The sequence below is a fragment of the Aethalodelphis obliquidens genome, unplaced genomic scaffold (assembly GCF_003676395.1).
Source record: "Aethalodelphis obliquidens isolate GAN/ISIS:26980383/991018 unplaced genomic scaffold, ASM367639v1 scaffold55, whole genome shotgun sequence".
NCBI classification, from domain to species: Eukaryota; Metazoa; Chordata; class Mammalia; order Artiodactyla; family Delphinidae; genus Aethalodelphis; species Aethalodelphis obliquidens.
Genome location: NW_020837999.1, coordinates 1,692,688 through 1,710,312, shown reverse-complemented (window position 1 = coordinate 1,710,312; position 17,625 = coordinate 1,692,688). Strand labels below are relative to the sequence as shown.

At 37.6% G+C, this 17,625-nt stretch overlaps 1 protein-coding gene and 1 pseudogene across 2 annotated transcripts in view; one reads left to right on the top strand and one right to left on the bottom strand.

Moving 5' to 3' along the window:
- The first annotated feature begins 676 nt into the window (after positions 1–676).
- TDRD5 (tudor domain containing 5) overlaps positions 677–17,625 on the top strand; it is a 91,136-nt gene continuing 74,187 nt past the window's right edge. Inside the window, exons 1-3 of the mRNA XM_027086177.1 lie at positions 677–908; positions 1,517–1,924; positions 4,060–4,250. Coding sequence (XP_026941978.1) covers positions 677–908; positions 1,517–1,924; positions 4,060–4,250 — 831 coding nt within the window. The remainder of the gene's footprint in view (positions 909–1,516; positions 1,925–4,059; positions 4,251–17,625) is intronic.
- On the bottom strand, positions 12,913–13,538 carry LOC113609145 (60S ribosomal protein L17 pseudogene; annotated as a pseudogene). Its single transcript, XR_003428512.1, has one exon. The product of XR_003428512.1 is annotated as a 60S ribosomal protein L17 pseudogene (transcript).

Genomic DNA, 17,625 nt, shown 5'->3' with positions numbered 1-17,625 from the left:
TACCCTGGGTCGTGGGCAGTCACCGGGGCAGGCGCAAGGACAAGTCCCCATTTTGCCGGCGCCCTTGAGAGACGTTGGGAGCGGGGCAGGGGACCCCACCTCCACCCGTCGCCCGAGCGAAGTAGGGAGGGGGTGGGCAACGATGAGGTCGTTGACTCGGAAGGGAATGCGGGGATCCTCCGCATAGGTTTGGGGTGGAGAAAGTATGCCGGTGCGAGCGTCTTTACGCGGAGCCCTGTCCTCGCGCTGGGAAAGGGGTGTTGCATTTGCCTCCTTCCCAGCCCTGGTTCCCAAAGAGTGGACGAAAGATTTATCTGATACGAAGTTTGCAGTGTAGAGTGAGACCCCGAGCAATCCGAGTTAACGCTTCACCGAAAAACGAGCCAGGAAGTCGGACTTCTCACACACTAGGCCATGGCAGGGATTTCTTGCGATGCACACGGGTTAATCAACACAGGTTGGGATAAAGACTGAATTGTATGGGGGCTTTGCTAAACGAAGTTTCAGAGCACCCTCGAGGTACTGCTTCTGCCTCATCACCTGTAGAAGTCGCATCTCAGTTGTTTGTATTCCACTATTGGCCATTTTAGACTTCTTATTGTATTTATTTTTCCATCTTGGGTTTGCCTGCTTTTCCTCACGAGCAGTGTTTCTGTCTTAAGTCTTGTAGGGCGCAATGTCTGAACAAGAGCGTATACAGGAATGCCTGAGGAAGGAAATAAGGTCACTTCTCATTTCCACCAAAGATGGTTTGACCCCAGAGCAGTTGGAAAAGGAGTACCTTTTTATGGTTGGCAACCGTTTACCACTCCGAAACCTTGGGTATCGGTCCACCATGGAGCTGGTGTTGGGTATGCCTGATGTTGTCAGTGTCTACCCCTGTGGGGACGGTACTGTAATACTGAAAGGTAGGTTTAAGATTTGAAGGTCTTTGAACTTTGCAATAAGAATCACTTAGTAAAGAATTGTTCTAGCTCTGCAATTATCCTGCATCCCCAGCAGGGGATTTTACTTTTGTGAGGGAGAAGAGGGATCATAGGCACTTTAGAGGTTGTGGACAGAGTTAGAGCTTTAGCACAACCAAGAAACCTTCCCCAGAATACTGTGCATTCACAAAAACTACACTGTGCATGTGATTTAATATTATTGCACCTTAAGTCAGGAGAAACTTAACAATGGGACTTGAAATTATGAAATCACGTTTAAAATTTCATAAAGCACAGAAACATAATTGTAGGGAAGTTTATTCATCTCCAGGGTTTCAGATCTTTCAGGAGTTAATTAGCAGCAGTGATAATAAATTGGATTTTACTGTTCATTCTTCATCCTGTAGTAGAGAAGCTAACAAGCTGTTGTCTAAAATGCAAGAAATGGAGCAAGCAAGGGTTCGTGTTTATCATGTCACCTATATACACAGCTCCTTGGAGAGTTACAAATTATATAACCACAGATGCAAAGAATAAAGAAGGAAGTAAGTTTTCACCTAAATATGATTTCTTTTTTCACACCTCCTTAGCCATTCCAGATGAATCCACCAAAGGAATAGCAAGTTTAGTTGCAAAACAGAGGGGCAGCCATAAGGTTCGAAACTCCATGCAGAAGGGAAGGGCCAGTGTTCGCTTTGGGCCCAGATCTCAACGGCGAGTACCTTACCGAGGAAGGGTGCCCCCTATTCTTCCAGCTGTCGTGAAGAGTGAGTTGAAAGACCTCTTGACGTTATCTCCTATTCTCCTTTCTGATTTTGAGAACGCATTTGCCAAGCGATTTGGACGATCATTCCAGTATGTGCAGTATGGCTTCTTCTCTATGTTTGAGGCGCTGAATGCCGCTGCAGATGTCATTTCTGTAGAACAGACCAGAGCAGGTTCTTTGTTGATGCTGAAGAAGAGCCTATCTGAGGAAAAGCAGAGAGGATGGCCAGCAGGTAAGCATATTAGCACTGGTAACTATTGCAGATCAGCAGACTTTGGAGCAGTTGTAGTACATATGTACGTATGTATGTAATGGCTAAGCTTCAACAGTTTGTTGAAGTTGCATCCTGGCTCTACCACTTGCTAGCTATATGATCTCAGGCGAGTTACTTAAAATGTCTAAGTCTTAGTTCCCTCATCTCTAGAATAGGAATAATAATACCTCTTGGAGTCAGGCTGAGATGGGGGTCTGTAAAGTGCCTGGCATTTAGTAAGCTCATAATAAGTGGTAGCTATTATTATGAAAACACAAGATCAGCTCTCTCTAGAGTACTGAAAAAGAACATTAGTTATATGTGTTCAGGTAAAGAAGATATAATATGGACAATGAAAAGTTTTAAAAATAATACTAGGGCTTCCCTGGTGGCACAGTGGTTGAGAGTCTGCCTGCTGATGCAGGGGACGTGGGTTCGTGCCTCCGTCTGGGAAGATCCCACATGCCGCAGAGCGGCTAGGCCCGTGAGCCATGGCCACTGAGCCTGTGCGTCCGGAGCCTGTGCTCCACAATGGGAGAGACCACAAGAGTGAGAGGCCTGCGTACCGCAAAATAATAATAATAATACTAGTTTGTAGCATTTGCCATCTGATCTTTGCTAACACAGATCTTTGATATCCTAGCAGGCATTGTAGTAATTGATGTAGTGTAATGATAACCACCTTATTTGTATAGCAATTTACCTTGGATTCTCATACCATAGACAAGTTGGGTGAGTAACCCAATCTTATCCTTATAGTTAAGGAAGCCAAAGCTCAAGAAAGTTAAATGACTTTCTGAAAATTTCATGACTTGAAAAGTGGTACAGCTAGAGTTAGATACTGAACTCTTACTACTGCTCATTCAGTGAGCTTTTCCTACCCAATCACTGTCTCCCTTAAGGGCTCAGAAAACTGATGTGATCATTTGTATAGTGTCCCTCTAGACCCTTGACTGTATAGAATCTATACACTGCCTATTTGGGGAATTCTATGCCTGTTTCAATGATTTTCTTTTTTTCTCAAAATTTGTATTTAGATTAATATAGGTGAACCATGAGAATATCATGAATTTACAAACCAATATTTAAATTGTGGTGGGAAGTGTAATTTGACAAGAATATGCTAGGGGGTTTACAGACTCTGGTCAGGGAAGGCTGTAGGGGCCACTGAGTGTTTTGAGTCTAAACCTCAACCGTATCAGTATTTGTTTTAAAAATTAAAAACAATTTTTTTTGGCCCTGCTGCGCGACTTGTGGGATCTCAGTTCTCTGACCCCCAGCTGTTGAACCGAGGCCACGGCCGTGAAAGCCCGGAATCCTAATCACTAGGCCACCTGGGAACTCCCTGTATCAGTATTCTTACGCTGCTCAAACTTTGGGAGAGTAACTCATGCTATTAAACTTACGTGAGATTGAGTTGTATAAAGCAGTTTGCCAACTTATTGACTTGTGGGGGGTGGATATTCCTTCCCAGTGATTGAATTGTTCATTTTCCCCATACACGGTACCTTATTCCTCATCAGGATATCTTGGAAGTAATTTTTTTGTGTGTGTGAGCTTGATCTTAGGGTAAAGAGCTAGGCCATGGTGGGGTCCGGTGATCTGTCTTTCATGTTGTATAACAGAATATACCTCTCCTGTAGTATTCCCCTCCATACAAATCTTGAAGAAAAAAAATCTATACTCTAGAAGAATATCCTTTATTCTGTAGCTTTTCATTCCTCACCCTTCCCCCCATACCACTAGATGGTTATCCAGTTTGAAAAGCATAATTCAAGCAGATTCCTTATTTGAAGACTTTTTGGTCTCCTAAACAGGATACAGCTTTTTAGGTTTATACCTATTGAATCCTGCCTCTTTGTAATTATATTCAGGTGTCCTTAAGTGGAGTTTTAGATAGCCCCAAACTTTCAGTAACACACTTACGATGTTTTGGTTTTCTTCTGTAGGTGACTAATCATTCCCTTGTATGTAAATTTTATTGGCTTAATATAAAAATGTAAGCTTACTTAATTTTTAGTTCTAAGTTGAGGGCCTAGCCTCTATATATAAATACCAGAAAACTAGAAATTGTTAGTGATAATTTTTCTCTCCTCTTCTTTTATTCGCAAAAGGTAAAATTTTTACCCAGCCTTTTAGAAGGAAGCAACAAGGGTCATATCCCACAGGCTCCCCAGTAGCAATGGCACGCTTTTCACAACCCACTTCAAACATGGAACCACTGAAGCAAATACTGGACGTGGAGAATACTTCTAGGTCAAATGTGGAGACTTCAAGGCTGAATCACACTGAAAAATTAAACCAGGTGAGATATCCGACTTTGGAGTTATAAATACACCAAAAATGTGTTTAAATTCAGTGGCTATTACTTAGCTCTCATGGAAAAGCTGACCTTTTAAAATTCAAGTCGTTCACTTATTTCACATTTAACTTAAGCATTTTCTATGGTTCTGTGGATTAGTTAAGAAGTGAGAGGTGGCAGTGAAAAAAGAGTACAATTTTATCAACTCCATGGTTTCAACTGTTTTCTGCAGATGACTCCCAAATCTGTATCTCTAGTTGCAGCTTCTCACCAAAGTTATAGAAGCATATTTGCAACTTAACTCATGAATATCTTCACCTGAATGGCTGGCCCTGAGCACTGCAATCCTGGTATTTTTCTGTGACTATGATGCTGAAGGACTTTGAGTAAAACCTACTAGAATAAAGCCAACAAAAGCCTGATTATGTTAGCAAGATAACAACCTAAGTAGAGCTCAAAATAAGCACATGGAAATTAAAGACATAAAAGTGCTTCATTTCTGTAACTTAAAAAAATTAGCTTTAGTAACATAATTTACATATAGTAAACTTTGCCCATTGAAAATGTACACTTTGAGTTTTAACATATGTATCTAGTTGTGTAATCACCATCAAAATCAAGAAACAGCATTTCCATCATCTCCCCAAAGTTCCTTCATGCCACTTTGTAGTTGATATCTTTCCCCAACTACAGCTACAGGCAACCACTGCTTTCTATAAGTATAATTTTGACTTTCCAAGAGTTTCATATAAGTGGAATTAACTAATGCTTAGCTTTTTGTGTCTGGCTTCTTTAACAGGATGCTTTTGAGATTCATCCAGTATGTATCAGTGGTTTGTTCCTTTTTCTTGTTGAGTATCATTCCACTGTACTGATACACCTCAATTTGTTATCCATTCACCATTAGATAATATTTGTTTCCTGTTTGGGGTATTATGAATAAAGCTGCTATGAACATTTGCTTACACTTTGTATGAACATTGACTTCATTTCTCTTGGGTCAATACCTAGGAGTAGGATTGTTGGGTCAGACAGTAAGTTTAACTTTTTAAGAAATTGCCAAACTGTTTCCAAAGTGGCTGTACAGTTTTACTTTCTCATGAGCTATGTATAAGAGTTCCACTTGCATCTTTGTTAACATTTGATGTTATCAGTTTAAAAAACAGTAGCCATTTGAGTGCGTGTATAGTAGTATCTCATTATGGCTTTAACTGAAGTTTCTCTAATGATAAATAATATTGGGTATCCTTTCGTAAGTATATTTGCCATTTGTATATCTTCTTTGAAGTGTCTAATAATATCTTTTGCTCATTATTAAAAATCGAGTTTTCTTTGTATTGAGTTGGAAGAGTTATTTATGTATGCTGGTTACAAGTCCTTTATTTTTTTTTATTTTATTTATTTTTATTTTCTTGGCAGTACGCAGGCCTTTCATGGCCGTGGCCTCTCCCGCCGCGGAGCACAGGCTCCGGACGCGCAGGCCCAGCGGCCATGGCCCACGGGCCCAGCCACTCCGCGGCATGCGGGATCCTCCCAGACCAGGGCTCGAACCCGTGTCCCCTGCGTCAGCAGGCGGACTCCCAACCACTGCGCCACCAGGGAAGCCCACAAGTCCTTTATTGAGACATGTTTTGCAAATATTTTCTCTTGGTCTGTGCTTACCTCTTCATTTCCTGAATCCTGTCTTTTGTGGGGAAGTCTTTAATTTTGACAAAATCTAATTTATTTATTTTTTTCTTTTGGTTCTTGCCTACCTAATAGATTTTTGGTTAATCTAGAGTCACAAAAATATTTTTCTATGTTTTATTCTATAAGATTTTGATTTTAGTTCTTAGGTCTATTTCAAGTTAATTTTTGTGTAAGGTACCAGGTATGGATCAAAGTTTTCTGCATATGGATAGCCAATTATTCCAGCACTATTTTTAAATTTTTTATTATTTTTAAATTTAATTTTATTTATTTACTTTTGGCCATGGGGCATGGCATGTGAGAGCTTAGTTCCCCAACCAGGGATCCAGCATACACCTCTTGCATTGGAAGCTTGGAGTCTTCACCACTGGACTGCCAGGGGAATCCCCAGCACTATTTTTGAAAAACACTCTTTCCTCACTGGACTACCTTATTACTTTGGCACTTCTGTAAAATCTGTTGACCTCATCTATGTGTAGGTCTCTTTCAGGACTCTCTGTCTCTCTCTCTATTCTGGTCCACTGATCTACATTGATCTGTCTTTTTGCAAGTATCACACTGTCTTGATGACTGTAGTTTTATAATATGTTGAAATTATATGGTTAGGTCCTACAGCTTTGTTCTTTTAAAAATTGCTTTGGCGGGCTTCCCTGGTGGCACAGTGTTTGAGAATCCGCCTGCCGACGCAGGGAACGTGGGTTCGTGCCCCGGTCCGGGAAGATCCCACATGCCGCAGAGCGGCTGGGCCCGTGAGCCATGGCTGCTGAGCCTGCGTGTCCGGAGCCTGTGCTCCACAACGGGAGAGGCCACAACTGTGAGAGGCCTGTGTACCGCAAAAAAAAAAAAAAAAAATTGCTTTGGCTATTCTAGGTTCTTTGAATTTCCGTATAAACTTAACTTGATATAAATCAGCTTGTCAATTTCTACCAAAAATAATTATGCTCTCTGTGATTTTGATGAGAATTGCATTGGATCTATAGATAAGTTTGGGTGGAATTGACATCTTGACAATATTGAATCTGCTGATTCCTGAGCACAGTATAGCTCTCCATTGATTTAGATCTGTAAATTCTCTCAGCACTGTTTTATAGTTTTCAGTAAACAAGACTTGCATATATTTTGTTAAAGTTACAGCTACATTTTTCATATTTCTGATACTATTATAAAGGGTATTGTCAATTTATTTTCTAGTTAATTATTGCTTGTATGTAGAAAATCAATTTTTTTTGTATATTGACCTTGTATCCTGTGACCTTGAATCAAGGTACTCGATAAACTCAACTCTAGTTTATACTGGGAGTAAAGACAGTTTTACTTCCATTTCAATCTATATGACTTTTTTTCTTACCTTATGACAAAGGCTAGTTTCTCTAGTTTAATAATGAATAGAAGTGGTGAGAGTAAAAATTCTTGCCTGGTTCCTAACTATAGGGGAAAAGCATTCATTTTTTCATCATGAACTATTATGTTAACTGTAGCATTTTTATAAATGCCCTATATTAGATTGAGGAAATACTCTTCTATTCCTAGATTCTGAGAATTTTTTCCATGAACGTATATTGAATTTTTCTCCATCCATTGAGATGATTATAGGATGTGATACTATGATTTATAATAAGAAATATATATTTGGTCTTCATCCTTTTCTGGCACGGAGCTCCTAAAACCTATGGAAATTCCTAAGTAAAGAGAGCAATAAAGGTGTCTTTTGTTATTTTAATGAGATAACTTTTGGAAATCACCTAAGGATGGGTTGCTGTTGGAGTCAGCCATGTAATTAGAGGGTTGGAGATTAAGTTCAGTCATAGCCAATGATTAATAAGTCATGCTGATATAATGACGCCTCCATGAAAACCCCAAAAGTCTGGGTTTAGAGAGCTACCAGGTTGGTGAACACCTAGAGATTTGGGGAGAATGGCATGCCAGGAGAAGGCATGGAAGTTCTTTGCCCCTTCCCATATACTTTGCCCTATGTATCTCTTCCATTTGACTTTTCCTGAGTTATATCTTTTTATTTATTTATTTTTCATTCATTAAAAATCGAGATATAATTGACATATAGCATTATATTAGTTTCAGTACAACAGGATTACAACAGGATTAGATATGTGTATGTATTGTGAAATGATCACCACAGTAAGTGTAGTTAACATCCATCACCACACATAGTTACAAATTGTTTTTCTTGTCATGAGAACTTTTAAGATTTACTCTCTTAGCAACTTTTAATTATAGAATACATATTGTTATTAACATAGAATATATATTATTATTAATATACAATTAATATGTATATAAATAATAATTGCCATGCTGTACATTACATCCCCAGGACTGATAATAACTGGACGTTTGTACTTTTTGACCACCTTTACCCATTTTGCCTGCCCCCAGCATGCTGCCTCTGGCAACCACCCATCTGTTCTCTGTTTCTAAGAGTTTGGGTTTTTGTTGTTGTTATTTTTGTTTAACAGATTTTGTATGTAAGGGAGATCATACAGTATTTGTCTGTCTGACTTATTTTCCTTAGCATAATGCCCTCAAGGTTCATCCATTGTTATTACAAATTGTGGGATTTCCTTCTGGTTTTATGGCTGATATACATATTCCACAACTTCTTTATCCATTTATCGTTCGATGGACACTTAGGTTGTTTCCATGTCTTGGCTATTGTAAATAATGCTGCAACATGGGAGTGCAGATATCTTTTTGAGTTAGTGTTTTTGTTTCCCTCGGTTAAATACCCAGTGGTGGAGTTGCTGGATGATATGGTGTTTCTCTGTACTGTTGTCCATAGTAGCTGCACCAATTTATATTCCCCCCAACAGTGCGCAAGGATTCCCTTTTCTCCACACCTTTGCCAACATTTGTTATTTCTAGTCTTTTTGATAATAGTCATTCTAACAGGTGTTAGGTGATATTTCATTGTGGTTTGGTTTGCATTTCCCTGATGATTACTGATATCAAGCCACTTTTCATTTACCTATTGGACATCTGTATGTTTTTGGGAAAATGTTCAGATCCTCTGCTCATTTTTTAATTGAATTATTTAGTTTTTTTTGATGTTGAGTTGTGAGAGTCCTTTATATATTTTGGATATTAATCCCTTATCAAATATAAGATTTGCAAATATTTTCTCCCATTCATTTTATCGAGGTCTTCTTTTCTGTGCCGTAGATTTTTAGTTTGATGTAGTCCCACTTGTTTATTTTTGCTTTTGCTGCCTTTACTTTCAGTGTCAAATTCAAAATATCATTTCCAAGACCGAGGTCAATGAGCTCACCATCTAAGTTTTCTTCTAGGATTTTTATGTTTTCTGGTCTTACATTCAGGTTTTTAATCCATTTTGAGTTACTTTTTGTGTATGGTGTAGAGTTATATCCTTTTATGATACACCCATAATCTAGTAATTAAAATGTTTCTCTGAGTTCTTTGAGCCATTATAGCAAATTAAATTGAACCCAAGGAGAGGGTTGTGGAAACCTGATTTGTAGCCACTGGATCAGAAGCTCAGGTAACAACCTGGACTTGCAATTGTCATCTGAAGTCAGAGGATGGGGTGGGGGTTCAGTCTTGTAGAACTTGGCCCTTAACCTTGGAATCTGAATGCAATCGCCAATGTCAGAATTGAGTTGAATTGTAGGACACCCAGCTTGTGTTGGAGAATTGCTTGGATATGGGGAAACACCCTCACACACATTGTAATTGGAGTCAGAATTCTGTAGAGCTTTTTCTTTTTTAATCTCTTTGTATGATAAATTACATTGATTTGGGTTTTTTTTTTAGCATTAAAGGAACCTTATGTTGCTGAATGAATCCAGCATGTTGGTCATCATGTCTTTTTATATATTGCTGGATGTGATTTGCTGTTTTCTTGTTAAGGACCTTAGTGTTAATGTTCATAAGGTATATTTTTCTGTAGTTTTCTTGTAATGTTTTATCTGGTTTTGGAATCATGGTAATACAGGCCTTTTGAACTGAGTTGGGACGTTTTCCTTCTTTTTTTTGGCAAGAGTTTGTATTAGGTTTCCCTAAACATTCCACTGAATTCATCAGTGAAGCAGTCTGGACCTGGGGATTTTTTGGGTAATGATTTTAAATTACAGACCCAGTTTCTTTAACAGATAAAGAGCTATTCAGATTATCCATTTCTTTGTTTGTTAAATAAATTTATTTATTTATGGCTGCGTTCTGTCTTCCTTGCTGCACGCGGGCTTTCTCTGGTTGCGGCAAGCGGGGGCTACTCTTCGTTGTGGTGCACAGGGTTCTCATTGCAGTGGCTTCTCTTTGTTGCAGAGCATGGGCTGTAGGTGTGTGGTCTTCAGTAGTTGTGGCATGCAGGCTCAGTAGTTGTGGCACATGGGCTTAGTTTCTCCATGGCATGTGGGATATTCCTGGACCAGGGCTTGAACCCATGTCCTCTGCATTGGCAGGCAGATTCTCAACCACTGTGCCACCAGAGAGGTCCCAGATTATCCATTTCTTTTTGAATGAGCTTTGATACTTTGTCTTTCAAGATGTCCATTTCATCTCAGTTGTCAAATTTGTTGAAATAAATTTGTTTATAATATTCACTCATTGTCTTTTTAAGATCTGTAGGATTTGTGGTGAAGCGCCTTCTTTCATTCCTAATATTGATAATTTCTCTTTTTTTCATGATCAGTCTGGCTAAAGATTTATTCAGTGATTTTTCAAAGAACCAGCTTTTGGTTTTATTGATTTTTCCCACCTGTTTTCTATTTCATTTATTTCTGTGCTTATCTGTATTATTTCCTCCTTTCTGTTTATTTTGGGTTAATATTTACCTTAAGAGCAAGAAAAGAAAATTTGGTCATTGATTTTGGTCTTCTTTTCTAATATAAACATTTAAGGCTATGGATTTTCCCTAAGTACTACTTTAACTGTATCTCACAAATTTTGATGTGATGTATTTTCATTTAGTTCAAAATATTTTCTAATTTCCTTTGTGATTTCTTTTGTCTTATGGGTTATTTAATAGCATGTTGTTTAATTTCCAATACTTGGGGACTTTTCAGAGATGTTGTTGAGTTATAATTTAACTTGATTGTGTTAAGAAAACATAGTCTGATTTCATTCCTTGTAAATATATTGAGACTTATGTGGCCCAAAATATATATATGTGGGTGAATGTTTCATATCCACTTTGAAGGAATGTTTGGGTAGAGTGTTCTCTGCTATATTTGGGTAGAGTGTTCTATAAATGTCAATTAGTAAAGTTGGTTATAGTGTCATTCAGGAATTCTGTATTTTTACTGATGTTTTCCTACTTTTTCCATTAATTACCACAGGATCAGTGTTGAAATCTTCAAATATAATTGTGAATTTGTCTATTTTACCTTTCAGCTTCAGATATTATAAATCTGTTAGGTGCATACATATTTAGGATTGATATGTGTTCCTGATGAATTGCCCTATTTATCATTATGAAATGTACCTCTTTATGGCTCATAATGTTCCTTGTTTTGGAGTCTACATTGTTTGATATTACCATAGTGATGCTAGCTTTCTTTAGATGTTAGCACTGTGTATCTTTTTATATACTTCTATTTTTAACATACCTGTTTTATATTTAAAATGTGTTTCCTTTAGACAGTATTTGGTTGTCTTGCTTCTTTATTTAATCTGTCAATCTCTGTCATTTAATGGGGGTGTGTATACCATTTATATTTAGTGTAATTACTGGTATGATATGATTTAAGTCTAATTTTTGTGGGGTTTTTTCCTATTTTTTTCTTTTGGATTAATTTTTTTTTTTTTTTTGCGGTATGTGGGTCTCTTACTGTTGTGGCCTCTCCTGTTGCGGAGCACAGGCTCCGGATGTGCAGGCTCAGTGGCCATGGCTCACGGGCCCAGCCGCTCTGTGGAATGTGGGATCCTCCTGGACCGGGACACGAACCCGTGTCCCCTGCATCAGCAGGCGGACTCTCAACCACTGCGCCACCAGGGAAGCCCTGGATTAATTTTTAAAAATAAAATTTTTAGACCAATTTTAGGTTCACAGCAAAGTTGAACAGAAAGTAGAGAGGGTCCCCATATACTCCCTGCCCCCACATTCATGCAGCCTCTTCTACTATGAGCATCCTGCAGCAGAGTGGTACCTTTGTTACAGTTGATGAACCTCCATTGACACATCATAATCACCCAAAGTCTACAGTTTACATTAGGGTTCACTCTTGGTATTGTAAATTCTGTGGGTTTTGACAAATGTGTAATGACATATATCCACCATTGTGGTATCACACAGAATAGTTTCACTGCCCTTCAGATCCTCTGAGCTCCATCTGCTCTTCTCTCCCTCCTCCCTAGCCCCTAGCAACCACTGATCTTTTTACTGTTTCTATAGTTCTGTGTTTTCTAGAATGTCATATAGTTGGAATCATACAAATGTTGCCTTTTAAATTGCCTTCTTTCACTTAATGATATGCATTTAAGGTTCCTTCGTGTCTTTTCATGGCTTGATAGCTCATTTCTTTTTCGTGCTGAGTAATATTCCATAGTGTGCAGTTTATCCATTTACCTACTGAAGGACATCTTGGTTGCTTCCAGGTTTTGATTATGAGTAAAGCTGCTATAAACATCTGTGTGCAGTTTTTTGTGTAGACATAAGTTTTCAGCTCCTTTGGGTAAATACCAAGGAGCATGATAGCTCTATCGTATGATAAGCGTTTAGTTTAGTTTTTCAAGAAACTGCCAAACTCTCTTCCAAAGTGACTGTATCATTTTGCATTCCCACCAGCAGTGAATGAGAGTTCATGTTGCTCCACATCCTCATTAGCATTTGGTGTTGTCAGTGTTTTGGATTTTGGCCATTCTACTAAGTATATAGTGGTATCTCGCTGTTGTTTTAACTTACAATTCTCTAATGACATATGATGTAAAACATCTTTTACTTTGCTATCTGTATATCTTCTTTGGTGAGATGTCTGTTCAGATCTTTTGCCCAGTTTTTTTTTTTTTTTACTTTCATTTGCATTTATTTTTTGCAGCATTTATTCCCGGGCCATAAGTTTTTGTTTCTTCAATTTCTTCTGGGATATCTTTTTCTTCTGGGCAACCTCCTCTTCTGGTTTAGGAACAATCTGTTCTTTTTCAGTAAGGATCATCTCAATGTGGCACGGAGAGCTCATGTATGGGTTGATCCGACCATGAGCTCTATAAGTCCTGCGCCGCATCTTGGGGGCTTTGTTCACCTGGATGTGCTCAATGACCAGAGAATCTACATCTAAGCCCTTAAGTTCAGCATTACTCTCTGCATTTTTGAGCATGTGCAGTAAAAATTCAGCAGTCTTTTTGGGCCACCGACCCTGCGTCCAGCCCCACTGTTTGGCCTGGGCACACCTACCAACTCCACCATTGTAGCGACGGAATGGCACACACTGCTTCTTTAAAGTGACATCCTTCAGATACTTAGTGGCTTTTCGGATATGCATACCCTTAATGGCCTGGGCTGTTTCACGAGTGTTCTTAAAGTGAACACGAAGATTTGAACCTCTCGACTTGCATGATTTTGTGGGATTTTCTGGGTCAAGTGAATAGCGAACCATTTTTAGAGGTCACCTCAGGCCGCTGACCGGAAAAGCTTGCCCAGTTTTTAATTAGGTTGTTTGTTTCCTTACTGTTGAGTTTTAAGGGTTCTTTGTATATTTTGTATGACAACTCTTTATCAGATATGTCTTTTGCAGTTTTTTTTTTTTTTGGCAGTTTTTGGCTTGTCTTTTCATTCTTTTGACATTGTCTTTCACGGAACAGAAGTTTTTAATTTTAATGAAGTCCTGCTTGTCACTTATTTCTTTTATAGTTCATATCTTTGGTGTTGTATCTAAAACGTCATCACCATACCCAAGGTCATCTATGTATTCTCCTATGTTGTCTTCTAGGAGTTTTAATAGTCTGTTTTACACTTAGGTCTGTGATCCATGTTAAAGTTAATTTTTGTGAAGGGTGTAAGGTCTGTGTCTAGATTCAGTTTTTTGCACGTGGATGTCTAGTTTTTCCAGCACTACTGTTGAAGATTCTCTTCTCTCCATTGTATTGCCTTTTCTCTTTGTCAAAGATCAGTTGGCTATATTTTTGTGGATCTATATCAGCATTCTTTGTTCTGTTCCATTGGTCTATTTGTCTGTTCTTTTGCCAATACCACACTGCCTTGATTACTGTAGCTTTATATTGATAGTAAATCTTGAAGTCAGATGGTGTCAGTCCTCCAAATTTGTTCTTCTCTTTCAATATCGAGGTAGCTATTCTGGGTCTTTTGTCTCTCCATATAAACTTTAGAATTGATTTGTTGATATCCCCCTGTTGTAGTTTCTTAGGACAGGGCCGAAAGTAAGCTCATCACACGAGATGAATTGTGCCAAAGCACAGCAGTAGAGGGCTGCCGCTCGCTCAGGCAAAACAGCGCCGTCTGTCTTGCTGTGGTAACTTTTATTAAAGCATTATCTAGATTTACACTTTAAGACTTGTTTTCTTAACATTTCAGAAGTGCCAAAGCAGCAACCTATGTTTTTATTAATTATGCAAGCAATAATTGGCTTTCGTGAGCACCTGCCGTGCTTCGTCCTTGAGCGCAAGAACAGCACAAAGTTCCCACCATTATTTTGATTATACTGAAGTAGCACAAGGACATTTCCTTGCGTTCCCACCACTCTGATTATATTGAGGACATCTCATGGATCAGTGCCCAAAGCACTCAGTGCTTCTTTTGCAGGCCCCCGGTTTTCCGTGGGGGGGCGCTCGAAGCATTCAGAACTGTTCACAACTGTGGCTTATTCGCATGCCCCTGGTTTGCGGGCGGGGGGGGGGTGCTCAAAGCAATCAGGACTGTTTGCAGTTCTGGCTTATTTGGCAGCCCCCAGTTTGCTGGGGGGGGCTCATGGGTCACGTCTCCTTTCCATGTCCTCAGTTATCCCACTACATCCCCCCCAAAAAACTTGCTGGGATTTTGATTGGGTTTGGATTGAATCTATAGATCAAGTTGGGAAGAACTGACATCTTGACAGTATTGAGTCTTCCTATCTGTGAACATGGAATATCTCTCCATTTATTTAGTAGTAGTTCTTTGATATCTTTCATCAGTGTTTTGTATTGTTCCTCATATAGATTGTACCTATTTTGTTAGATTTATATCTAAGTGTTTCATTTTGGGGACACTAATGTAAATGGCTATGTGTTTTTCCTTTAGAATTCCACTTGTTCCTTGCTGGTATATAGGAAAGTGATTGGCTTTTGTATTATTAACTTTGTATTCTCCAACGTTGCTATAATTGCATATTCATTCCAGTTTTTTGGTTGATTCTTTGGGATTTCTATATAGACAAATGTGTCATCTTCAAGCAAAGATAGTTGTATTTCTTCCTTCTGAATTATTATACAGTTGACCCTTGAATACTGCAGGGGTTAGGGGTGCTCACCCCTTGCACAGTAAAAAATCTGCATATATGTTTTGACTCCCCCAAAACAACTACTGATAACCTACTGTTGACCAGAAGCCTTACTGATAACATAAACATTTGATTAACATGTTTTATATATTATATGTTAGTATATACTGTATTCTTGTAATACAGGAAGCTAGAGAAAAAATGTTAAGAAAATCATAAGAAAAATACATTTACAGAACTCTACTATATTTATCAACAAGATGAATCATCTGTCAGTACTTATATCAATATTGTTTTATATGATACAAAACACTGTATATATTATACATATTACTAACACTAGACATCAGAAATGAAAAGATAATGTGAAACAGAAAATAATATTAGTTACAGGTACAGTGATTCATGCATTGATGTTGTAGAAGCAGCAATGTGATTGCTTTATGATAGCCTAAAGTAATCGATATGATTCTTTCATGGTAGCCTAGCCTAACTAACGAATGACTTATAAAATTTTTATGACATTCAGTATTATATTCATAAACAGTATTGGAAGCATTGTTTCATTTTTTTAAAAAAACACTTACCTGTGATGATAGGCTGATGAGCAGTTTCTCCAATTACGAGAGACATACTGTACAGTAATATAATTCTTTGAAAGCACAGTTATAAAACAGTAAGAAAATGAAGACATTATTTTTATATTAAATATCATTCATCTTATGCCTGTGTAAGGATAGACCAGTATTTACATGTATTTTATGCATTCATGACATACCTTTAAAAATTTTTTTGAATATTTCTAGGCTACGCGGTTCACCTACAAGTTTGTTCAACTTGTCATAAACCTCCAAAACTTTTTAATATATTTACTGAAACAAATCTGTGTGTAAGTGGATCTGTACAGTTCAAATCCATGTTGTTCAAGGGTCAGCTGTGCTTTCTATTTCCTTTTCTTATCTTTTTGAATTATCTAGGACTCCTAGAACAGTATTGAAAAGCAGAGGTGAGAGGGGACATCCTTACCTTATTCCTGATTAAGTATTTTTTATGGTTCTGTTTTGTTGCTGTTATTTGTTTATTAGTTATAACTCTTTAAAAATATTTTTAATGGATGCCTTAGGGTTCTCAACATATGTTTTTAATGTATCACAGTTGATCCTCATGTAATATTATACTATTTCATGTAGATTAAGAACTTTAGAACAATAGATTTACATTTTTCTCTTCCCATCCTTTGTGCCATTTTTGTGATACATTTTAATTGTGTATATGTTATAAGCTCCTTAATGCATTTTTATTTTTGCTTTAAAGTATTTATTTTGAATAAGCAACATTTAAGTAATAAAAATATTAAAATAAATTACCTATTTATTTTTAAAAGTTCCAATCCTTTGCACCCATATTTCCCTTCAGTATAATGTTCCTTCTGCCTGGAAAATCTTAACATTTCCTATAACATAAATATGTTGGCAATGAATATTCTCAGCTTTTGTTCATCTGAAAAAGTCTTTGTCTTCATTTTTGAGTGATACTTTTTCTGGGTATAGAATTCTGGGGTGATAGTTCTTTTTCTTTTTTTTTTTTTTTTAGTTCTTTTTCTTTTAGAACTTCAGAGACAGTTTCATTGCTGTCTGGTCTGCATAGTTTCTGACAATAAATCTATAGTCATTCTTTGTTCTCCTGTACATAACATGTTTTTTTTTTCCCCCTTTGATGCTTTCAAGATTTTCTCTTTATCATTGTTTTTCTGCAGTTTCATTCTGGTGTCCCTTGGTAGAGTTTTCTTTATTTGTTCTGGTTGAGATTTACTGAGCTTTTTGCAGATGAGTTTTATAATTTTCATGAGATCTGGAGATTTATTTCTAATTAAAAATCTTTATTGAAGTATGATTGACATACAAAAAGCTGTATATGTTTAATGTATACAACTTGATGAGTTTGGAGATAATTATATACCTCTGAAACCATCACCACAGCCAATACAATAAATATATTCATCACCTGCCCTCTTTATTTTTATTTTATTTTATTTATCTTATATGTTTATTTATTTATTTTTGCCATGCCACGTGGCTTGTAGGATTTTAGTTCCTCAACCAGGGATTGAACCCAGGCCCTTGGCAGTGAGCACGCAGAACCCTAACCACTGGACCACCAGGGAATTCCCTATTTTTATTTATTTTTAAATTTTTGTGATAAGAACACTTAACATAAGATCTACCCTCCTAGAAAATTTGGAGAATTTTTGTCTTCAAATATTTTTTCCCCTTTCTTCTTCTTCTAGG